This window comes from Musca domestica, unplaced genomic scaffold (assembly GCF_030504385.1).
Source record: "Musca domestica strain aabys unplaced genomic scaffold, Musca_domestica.polishedcontigs.V.1.1 604, whole genome shotgun sequence".
NCBI classification, from domain to species: domain Eukaryota; kingdom Metazoa; phylum Arthropoda; class Insecta; order Diptera; family Muscidae; genus Musca; species Musca domestica.
This window is the reverse complement of record NW_026712365.1, coordinates 6,406-17,500: the sequence shown is the minus strand read 5'-3', so window position 1 is coordinate 17,500 and position 11,095 is coordinate 6,406. Positions and strand designations below refer to the sequence as shown.

General features: G+C 40.7%; 1 protein-coding gene across 1 annotated transcript in view; it reads left to right on the top strand.

The window, feature by feature from the left end:
* LOC131805791 (chromatin-remodeling ATPase INO80-like) overlaps window positions 1–8,539 on the top strand; it is a gene marked incomplete at its 3' end in the record, with an annotated part of 79,706 nt that extends 71,167 nt beyond the window's left edge. Inside the window, exons 11-12 of the mRNA XM_059129412.1 lie at window positions 8,111–8,213; window positions 8,436–8,539. Coding sequence (XP_058985395.1) covers window positions 8,111–8,213; window positions 8,436–8,539 — 207 coding nt within the window. The remainder of the gene's footprint in view (window positions 1–8,110; window positions 8,214–8,435) is intronic.
* Window positions 8,540–11,095: the final 2,556 nt, after the last annotated feature.

The window sequence follows — 11,095 nt, the reverse complement described above, 5'->3', positions numbered from 1 at the left end:
TGAAAGTTTACATCGAAAAGTCACTCAAATAGAAGAGACAATATCCTACAAAATTATTTATCATAAAATTTATTATGTATCCTAGAAGCTGTCGAAAGCCTAAACGTCAAGAATACATATATATTAAAAACCGAATTAAAGCATGACATGATTTTAGAAGGATGCTGTCAGACAGAAAAATATTCTTCTTCAAATTTAACAAAGAAAAGAAAGCTACATTTTCACTGTTTATAAAAAATGTTTTGGGGTCCACGTTACTAGTTGGTTTGTGATGTGGGACTATAAGAAAATGTGGTTTTGGAAAATTGTACTACAAGTACACGAAAAGTACTAAAGAGTACTATATTTAGTACAATTTGGTATTGGGTGAAGAGATAAACTTCAAAATGAAGGATTTTGAAGACCTTTTTAAAATTTTAAGGTTGACTTTTCGCTGACGAAGTTACGGGCCGATGTTAATATTTTATGTGAAAACCTTATATTTTGCTAGAAACTTTGCCAGGTACATATAAGGGTACCTTACCAGTCGTCTATATATTGCCAGAAATCTGTGTATCCCTCGTTACAAGTTGTCCATAGAAACACCTTACCAGATTCCTTTCCAGTCTAAGGTGACACCTTACTAAGCATCTAAATAGAGACGGACTACTAATCGTCTATAGCGACACCATACCCCGCATCTATACTTCTATTGAACACCTTACCAGATACACTTTACCAGTTCTCTTTATAAATGCCCTAATACAAGTCTATTGAGTCATCCTAAAGGGCGTCTATTCAGACAACCTACTAAGCATCTGTTAATACACTGTACCGACGTCCTTTGATTCACTTTTTTATTCGTCTGTGGTACCTTGTTATAAAACATATATTAAAACACCTTACCAGACTCATTACCAGCATAAAATAACACGTTACCAAACACCTTGAAATAAAGCGTGTATGGAGACACCTTTCTAGGCGTCTGTTAAGAGGCCTTTTCAACCTTTTAAGTAGACTGGTTACAGTGCAATTTACCAGGCTTCTAGAGACACACCTTTTGATTCACCTTAGCAGGCGTCTGAGAAACGAAGTTGTCCATAGAAACACCTTACAGACTAGGCATATAGGTAGTGACAGATAACCGGGTGTCCATAGAGACACCATACCTCCTTTTATAGATGCGAGTAGACTATCTGGTCTTCTATACAGCCCAGAAGACCGTCTGGCATTCTATTGAGCCCAGAAGAGCCTCTGGTCTTCCAAGGAGCCTAGAAGACTTACTGGATTTATATGGAGCCTGGAAGACCTTCGGGTCCTCTATGGATCCTAGAAAACCTTCTGGTGCTCTGTGGAGCCTAGAATACCTTCTATGGAGCCTAGAAGAACTTCTGGCCTTCTTTGAAGCCTAGAAAACCTTTCGGTGCACTATGGAGCCTAGCAGACCTTCTAGTTTTCTATGGGGCTAGATAGCCGTTTGGTCTTCCATCGATCCTCGCATCTATAAGAATCCTCAACAGACTTACGGAAACACCTTACCAGACTCCTTACCAGACAGTTTAAAATAACTCGTTACCAAGCATCTGAAAATCGAGAGTCTATAGATCCACCATGAGACGCCATTTCAAGCTCCTAAATAGGCTGGTTACATGGCGTTTAGAGGACAAGGCGTGTGTAAATACACCTGACCAAGTACTTACAGCCGCACCTTACTAGGCTTAAATAGAAGCACCTTCCAGGCGCTTTTAGTGAATCCAGACCGGACGCCTTACAATGCGTCTATAGGAACAGCTTACCAGACGTATGTAGGGGGGAATTACGTCTATAAAAAATAACTTACCTTCCGACACCTTTCCGGGTTCTTATATATATACCTTACTAGATTTTCCACTCAGATATGCTAAAAGACATAGTTAAGAGCGGTGGAGACACCATACCAAGGTTAGGTTAGGTTAAAGGACGCGCGATTGCCATATGGCAACCGCTCCACTCGGAGACCTATAGGTCCATTGTGTTCATCCTAGAAAAGAGTTTTGAGAGATAGAAGAAACACTGATTGATAGAGAAGATGAAGATAAAGGGTAGTGTAGTAGAGTGTAATCTACGGCTGAGGAGTTTGCCGTGTCGTCTTTAGCCACTTGAGTCTTCTGGCTAGTTGAAGTATTACTACAGGGTCAGTGTTAGAAAAACACGACAAGTCATGTGACACTAGTTCCCCCACTAGCCTGTGCCTCACATTAATGAGTGCTGGGCAGTGACAGAGTAAGTGTTCGATTGTCTCGATTTCTTCTTCATCTTGACAGATCCTACAGTAGTCAATGCCGTCGCTGTCCCATTTCGATGTCATAGCCCTCACCTTACAGTGACCTGTGATGATGCCCAACACAAGTTTTAGATCAGGTTTTGACAATGACATCAGCGACATTGTTCTCTTCTCCGAGAGTGTGGGCTAGATTCGTTTGGGGATGGTACAACCAATTTCATCTAGCCATACCAAGCTTCTTAATCTGCACCAAAATGGACACCTCAGCAGTAGTTTATTAAGACAGCTTACCATACAACCACAATGACTTCTTACCAGTCGTATTCAGATAACTTTTCCTGGGCTCTACAGAGGCACTTTACGAGGAGGAAACATTTACACCTTTCCAATCGTCTAAGGAGACACATACCAAGCGTCCGTAGAGAAAATGTTTCAGTGGTCTATGGTGATACCTTACCAAGTGCCTATAGAGACACCTTACCAGGATACTTACCAATTACCAGGCTTCTGTAGAGATAACTTACCATGTGCCTATTGAGACATTTTAACAGTAGCCTATGGGCACACCTTAAGAGAGTGGCACCTTACATAGCGTTTATATAGACATATTTCCAGTCGTCTATAAAGACGTCTTACCACCACATTACCGACTCCTTACCAATCCCCTTTATAGCAACGAGTTCTATATATTGTCCCTTACCAGTTGTCTATGACATTCTTCTAGTAGACTCTTTAACGACCCCCCTATAAGTAGTCCCTTTGTCTATTTTGACGTCTTTGTCTTACGTCTATGTAGGTTCCTTAGGTTAGGCTCACCTCCTGTAATGTCTACTTCCCAGTTCCATTCTCCTTCCTTTTATTACATTTTATGGAATATAATTGCGGTTTCTCGAAATGACAACTGTGATTGTCATTCTGGATGACTTTAGAGCAGACAGAAGCACAAACTTATGGAACAGGTACTACGCATTCGAATCCGATCATCATGAATGAACGAATTAACCACAGATTTAAAACAAACAAAATACAGAACAAAAACAAGATACAACATCCTATGCTGTTGTTGTTGCTGCTGCTGTTTTTTAGCTGTCATTTAGCGAAATCCAATCGTATCCGATGTTGAGGTACTTAGTTGTGCCCGCATATTAGTTAGGCACGTGTTTTTATTCAGGAAACAATTGAAATAACCTCAAAAGTGCAGCAGAACTTCGTTGGCGTTTTTTTTTTCACTCACTTCATTCATTCATTCATTCATTCATTGAATGTTGTTGGGAGGTTTTTATGCTTTATCAAGAACCTACAACAATAAGTACGACAACAACAGCAAAAAAACCTAAAGTGTAACATAATAATTATGTATGTGATGTGGCCAGCTAAGCTTTTGGTTTTTGCCACTACTTCTTGCAGTTGAGGCGGGATAATACCTCCCAAGCTGCGATTATCATTCTCCTTAGGGAACTTGTAGTTTGTGGTGCAGAGTAAGGCTATTTGATAGTGAAACTGAAGGGGTTACAACAAATTTTATTCATTCATTATTTTCATTCATTCATTAATTTTATGTAAGGGGGTAGGGGACTAAGGGGGGAAAGGGTGTGGAATATTTTAATAAGGAATATGATCACTGATCTACGTCTCCGTGTTTTGCTTTTTTGTTCAACTCACTCCTAGTTTGAGTATTTTTTCCTCAATTGTCTGTCTGCTTGTCTCTTGCCTGCCCCGGTGCCAGTATCTTCTTACCGGAAACTAATTATACAGCCTTCTTTTTTCCCCCTCCACCTAGTATTTAAGTTCAGCGTTATTGTTGTGTTTTTTCGTTGTTTTTGTCGATCGCTTCTGTGGTAGGCGACATATCTGTTACGCCCTGGCTTTGGCTGTTGTTGTTGTTATTTTTGTATTATTTTGTTACAGTTTTGATATTGAAACCTACTCAAATTAGAGACAGTGGAACGAATTGGAAACTTCCATTTTTAAGTACTATTCGACTTACAAATCGCCTCTTATCAGGTGTTCAAAGACTACTTATCAGACATCTCTTGAGCCTCCTTACCAGATTAATATTGAATTACCTTACCAAACAAGTATTAAGACTCTTTATGAGGTGCCTGTAAAGGCTACTTCTAACTTCTGCAGAGATACTTTAGCAGGCGTATAATGATGCATTTTAGCAGGTGTCTACTAGAACACCTTACAGACGTCTATAGAGACACCTTACCAGGAGTCTATAGAGAGGCATTATCCGGAGTCTACTAGGAGTCCATAAAGACACCTTACCAGGAGTCTATAAAGACACCTTACCAGGAGCCTGTAAGGAGTTACCTTACCAGGAGTCTATAGAGATGCCTTTCCAGGAGTTTATAAAGATGCCTTTCCAGGAGTCTATAAAGAAACCTTGCCAGAAGTCTATAGAGACACCTTACAGGAGCCTATAGAGACACCTTACCAGGAGTCTGTAAGGAATCACCTATTGAGAATCTATTGAGAATCCTTTCCAGATGGAGGTACATTACCAGACATATATTCAGACTCCTCACGAGGAGTTCTGCATAGACTCCTTGCAACGCGTCTTTTTGGTAATCTCGTTTTTGAGACACCTTACCAGTCGTCTATAGAGACATCTTATCCAGAGTCCATAAAGACACCTTACCAGGAGTCTATAGGACACCTTATTTTACTAGCAGTCTATAGAGACACCTTACTTTACTAGCAGTCTATAAAGACACCTTACCAGGAGTCTATAGAGAGGCATTATCCGGAGTCTACCAGTAGTCCATAAAGACACCTTACCAGGAGTCTGTAAGGAGTCAACTTACCAGGAGTCTGTAGAGAGTCACCTTACCAGGAGTCTATAGGATGACCTTACCAGGAGTCTATGAAGACACCTTACCAGGCGTCTATAAAGATGCCTTTCCAGGAGTCTATAAAGAAACCTTACCAGAAGTCTATAGAAACACCTTACAGGAGCCTATAGAGACACCATACCAGGAGTCTATAGATAGACCTTACCCGGAGTCTATAGAGAGACCTTACCCGGGGTCTTTAGAGACACCTTACCAGGAGTCTGTAAGGAATCACCTTACCAGGAGTCTGTAGAGAGTCATCTTACCAGGCGTCTATAGAGTGACCTTACCAAGAGTCTATAGAGACACCTTACCAGGAGTCCATAAAGATCCCTTACTAGGACCCTATAGAGACACATTACCAGGAGTCTATAGAGACATCTTTCCAGCAGTCTATAAAGGCACATTACTAACAGTCTATAAAGACACCTTACCAGGAGTCTAGGGAGACACCTTACCAGGAGTCTAGAGAGACACCCCACCAGGAGTCCATAAAGTCACCTTACCAGGAGTTTATAAAGATACCTTACCAGGAGTCTACAAATACACCTTAACAGGAGTCTTTAAAGACACCTTACCAGGAGTCTATAAAGACACCTTAAGAGGAGTCCACAAAGACACCTTACCAGGTGTCAATAAATATACCTTACCAGGAGTCTATAGAGATGCCTTTCCAGGAGTCTATAAAGAAACCTTACCAGAAGTCTATAGAAACACCTTATCAGGAGTCTATAGAGACACCTTACCAAGAGTCTATAAAAACTCCTTACCAGGAGTCTATAAAGACACCTTACCAGGAGTCTGTAAGGAGTCACTTTACCAGGAGTCTGTAGAATCACCTTACCAGGAGTCTATAGGGTGACCTTACCAGGAGTCTATGAAGACACCTTACCAGGAGTTTATAAAGATACCTTACCAGGAGTCTACAAATACACCTTACCAGGAGTCTTTATAGACACCTTACCAGGAGTCTATAGAGACACATTACCAATCGTCTATTCAACACCTTACCAGCCGTCTGTTCGGATACATTACCCGCCGTTTATTCACATGCCTTACCAGATGTCTATTCAAAAGCCTCACCAGCCGTCTATTCAGACGCCATACCAGCCATCTATTCATACGCCTTAACTGTCATCAAAAAATGTCGGAAATAGCATCAAATTTTAGAATAAGTTTATATTTCTTCGAATTGGCCACCTTTGGCACGAATTATGGCCTTCAAACAACAGTGGCCAATGAAACCGTCACACGCTGCCCCAATGTTGCTCTGAGGTATTTTGGCCCACTGGAGAAGAAGCGAGGAACCTCATTTTGCAACCATTCTTGGGTGGCGCGTGCTGAGTGCGATGGTGCTGAGTCCTGTTGGAATGTCCAAGGTCTACGGCCAAAATATTTGCGTGCCCAAGGCTTTAATACACCCTCCAGAATATTTTCGCGATAATATTTGGCATTTATTCTAATTCCATGGTCGATTAATACGAGCAGAGAGCGACCATCGGCTGTTATGGCGACCCACACCATCACCATGGCCGGCACTTGAGTGCACATTTTTAGCGGAACTCTTTGGCAAGTAAACACGGTCATTTTGTTTATTTAAAAACTGCTAGCCAACGAATTTTTTCTCATCGGAGAATACCAAACTCGGCAGTTCAACACTATCGGCCAAGCGAAGCAACTCTTGAGCTCTTTTGAGTCTATTTTCTTTCCGTTGCGGTGTAAGTTCTTGCACTTTTTGGAATTTCAATGGCTTTACCCTGAGCTCATTTTTTTAATATTTGCCGAATGGAATATTGCGATATGTTCAGCTCACAAGCCATTTTCGGCCACTGCGACGCGGTTTTATATCAAGTCGCCTTTTTACTTTTCGAACCATTTCTACTGATGTTGCTGTTTTTTCCGTCCATATTCTTGACGTCGGGCTACGCTACCAGTATCACGGTAACGAGCGATGGTACGAGACACAAAAGATTTATTCACATTTAAATGCTGGAGTGCTCTAACGATAGCCACTTGTGGTTTTCCAGCCAAATATAAAGAAATCACGCATCACGATTAACTTTTTTTCTGGAAAATTCTCACCATAATGCTTTTGTACGCTTGTAAACAATATAAGAGCTGTCACTGGAAAGATTTTAACAGCTGTCGGACGAGTGGCTTAGATATGACAGCAGTCTGAATTTGGTTGCAGTTTTTTACCTTGTAGAGGGCTGGTAAAGGACCTCAATGTATCACCCTTATATACTGACTACTTACTAGTCGTTAATTCCAGTGTAGAGGCCTGGTAAGCCGTCTTCCGTTTCTATCAAGGTTTCCTTTGACCTCGTTTATAAAAACTACTTACCTGACCTCTTACTGTTAGTCTGGAGAACCTTCATAACATTTGTTATATCTTTCTTTTACACCTACCTTCTCCCTATTTCGTTCCACTGTTCCAAATTATCTACGCCTTAAAGTTTTGGTATAAAACCTTCTTCCTCTCCCCTTTGGTGGCCGTTTTTTTCAATGTATGCCCGTGATGATCATTTTCAAGGGTTACTCATTCATAAATTCTCTTGCTGTTGTTGTTGCTACTTCACTTCGTTAAGAAGGGGTTAAATATTGATTAGGACCACTTTAACACTTTTGAAATGCTGTTTTTCGATCGTCGATTTTGTTTCTTAAATGTAAGGTTTCGTTATTTCGGGGTTTCTTATTTGAATTCTTTTGAATTATGAAAAAAAACCCTTTTAGAATTTATTTCAAAGATAATTATCATCCGTTGGCTGATTCGGGTTACGATCGGCATTTTTTTTTTTTGGGTTATGATTGATATTCATTTTTTTTTTTCGTTTACTTCCTCTTTCAAAGACTAAAATTGTTGGGGGTTTGGTTATTATTTGATATATTTTAAGGGCGTTTATATTGTTGCTACAAAGTGGCGCCCAATGTCATTTGCATATTTCTTTCTGAAACTATTTGTTTTCATATTCAATATTTGAGGCTATAATTAAATTTATATATATTTTTTTTCTTTTGTTTTTATTTATAGATCCAACGCATGGTTATTAGTGGCGGTAATTTCAAACCCGACACTCTGAAGCCAAAGGAAGTGGTATCTTTACTCTTGGATGATGAGGAAATTGAAGCGAAATGTAAGTATCATCAGAGATCTTTCAAAGAATATATTCAAAGGACCATACAAATGGATTTTTAAAGAATATTTTTCAAGGACTATCAGGTCCATAAACGTGGATTTGTAAAGAATATTCTTTAAAGACCTCTCAGAACCACCATAGGTGGACTTTTTGAATTAATATTATTTCAAGGGATATTAGAAGCGAAATCATAAATTAACTATCTTTTCAATTTTCCAGATCGTCAAAAGATTGAGGGACAACAGGAATCGACTTCAGCCAGTAGTAGTGGTAGCGGAAACAAAGAATCAACTGGTGAGAAAAGGAAACGTCAACAAAACAAGGTAAGTTAGAGTCAATATTTTCGCCAAGAAAATCTAAAAACAAACATTAAATTAAAAAAAAACAACAAATGAAAGTTAAAATCTTCTTCAATACTTCAATACTTTCTCAAAATTCGATAATAGATCTCTTCGCCGACCAAAAAAAAAACCTCATAACTTACTTCCGTCTTATGCATACGATCATCCTCTTTATCCTCTTTAGGTTATATAGATAAGAGCTCCAAGCTGGCTGTTTGTGAAATTTTTTGCTCTACGATCATCGTCGCTAACCCACAGATGCTGGTCTGAAAAAAATGTGCAAACAGTACCAAATAAAATATGGCTAATGGCAGCAACAAACTCCTCTTAAAGTGGTTAAACGGTGGCGTTGTTTTCGCTCACATACAGCACTTGCCTGTTTCTGCTACTTTGCCTACAATTCATGGAACCTGACTTTTTCAGATCCTCATCCTCATTCATCCATGGCTACAACATGGCATGGATGACGACCTAAATACGCATGAATACAGATTTTAATCTCAAAGATTAAACGTTTTTAATAATGTCTAATAGAGTTGTGAGTGTGTATTTATTTTTAAAGTAGGATAATTGAAAAGTTGTCGAGGATCATAGATCGATTTGAGATTACTTTCGAATAGGGGGGTAATTTCGCTTTTTCTTGCTTTTTAATTATGTATTGCATAATTTTTCAATCAATGTAAATAAGGAAATTGAAGAAAAGAAAGAAAAGAAGAGAGTCATTAGTCATCTTTGAGAGGATCATGTAGTTCAACATATGATTCTTAGACTTCTTAGAAGACCAGAAGGTCTTCTTGGCTCCATCGAAGACCAGAAGACCAAAAGATATTCTAGGCTTCATAGTAGATCAGAGGAGCTGAAAGTCTGCAATGCCACCATAGAAGAGCTGAGGGTCATCTGGGCTTCACAGAAGAGCTAAAGGTGTTCTAGGCTCCATAGAAGAACAAATGGTCTTCTAGACCCAATAGAAGAACAGATAGTCTTCTAAGCCCAATAAAAGACCAGAACGTTTTCCAGGCTTCATGAAAGACCAGAGAGTCTTCCATGCTCCATAGAAGACCAGAAAATCTTCAAGGCTCCATAGAAGACCAGAAAGTTTTCTTGACTTCACAGAATACTGGAAGGTTTTCTTGGCTTCACAGAAAACCAGAAGGTTTTCTAGGCATCATTAAAGGCCAAGGCCTTCATAGAAGACTAGATGGTCTTCTAAACTCCATAGAAGACCAGAAGTTCTTCTAGGTTTCGTAATGGAGCTTCAGTTCTTCTAGGCTCGCTAGAAGAGCTCAAGGTCTTCTACGATCCATAGGAAACCAGAAGGTATATTAGGCTCCATGGGAAACCAGGAAGTCTTATATTCTTCATAAAATACTAGAAGGTCTTCTAGACCCAATTGACGACCAAAAGGTTTTCTAAGCTCCATGGAAGACTAGAAGAGCTGAAGGCCGGAAGGTCTTCTAGGCTCCATAGAACACCAAAAGGTCTTCTAGGTTCCATAGAAGACCAGAAGGTCTTCTAGACTAAAAGAAGACGAAAAGGTCTTCCAGGCTTCATAGACGATCAGAAGAAGAGAACTGAAACTATCGTTCCATAGGCCGGCTAAGGCTCTTCTATCGTCCCATAGGAGAGCTGAAGCGCTTCTATAAGTCCATAGGCCAGTTAAAGCTCTTCTATCGTCCCGTAGGAGAGCTGGAGCTCTTCCATCGGTCCACAAGAGAGCTGGAGCTCTTCCATCGGTTCATAGGAGAGCTGGAGCTTTTCTATCGGTCCATAGGAGAGCTTGAGCTCTTCTATCGGTCCATAGGAGAGCTGGAGCTCTTCTATCGGTCCATAGGAGAGCTGGAGCTCCTCTATCGGTCCATAGGAGAGCTGGAGCTCTTCTATCGGTCCATAGGAGAGCTGGAGCTCCTCTATCGGTCCCTAGGAGAGCTGGAGCTCTTCTATCGGTCCATAGGAGAGCTGGAGCTCTTCTATCGGTCCATAGGAGAGCTGGAGCTCTTCTATCGGTCCATAGGAGAGCTGGAGCTCTTCTATCGGTCCATAGGAGAGCTGGAGCTCTTCTATCGGTCCATAGGAGAGCTGGAGCTCTTCTATCGGTCCCTAGGAGAGCTGAAGCTCTTCTATCGGTCCATAGGGCAGCTGAAGCTCTTCTATCGATCCATAGGACAGCTGGAGCTTTTCTATCGGGCCATAGGAGAGCTGGAGGTCTTCTATCGGTCCATAGAAGAGCTGAAGCTATTTTATCGGCTGAAGCTTTTCGATCGGTCCATAGGATAGATAAAGCTCTTCTATCGGTCCATAGGAGAGCTGAAGCTCTTCTCTCGGTCCATAGGAGAGCTGAAGCTCTTCTCTCGGTCCATAGGAGAGCTGAAGCTCTTCTCTCGGTCCATAGGAGAGCTGAAGCTCTTCTCTCGGTCCATAGGAGAGCTGAAGCTCTTCTCTCGGTCCATAGGAGAGCTGAAGCTCTTCTCTCGGTCCATAGGAGAGCTGAAGCTCTTCTATCGGTCCATAGGTGATATGAAGCTCTTCTATCGGTCCATA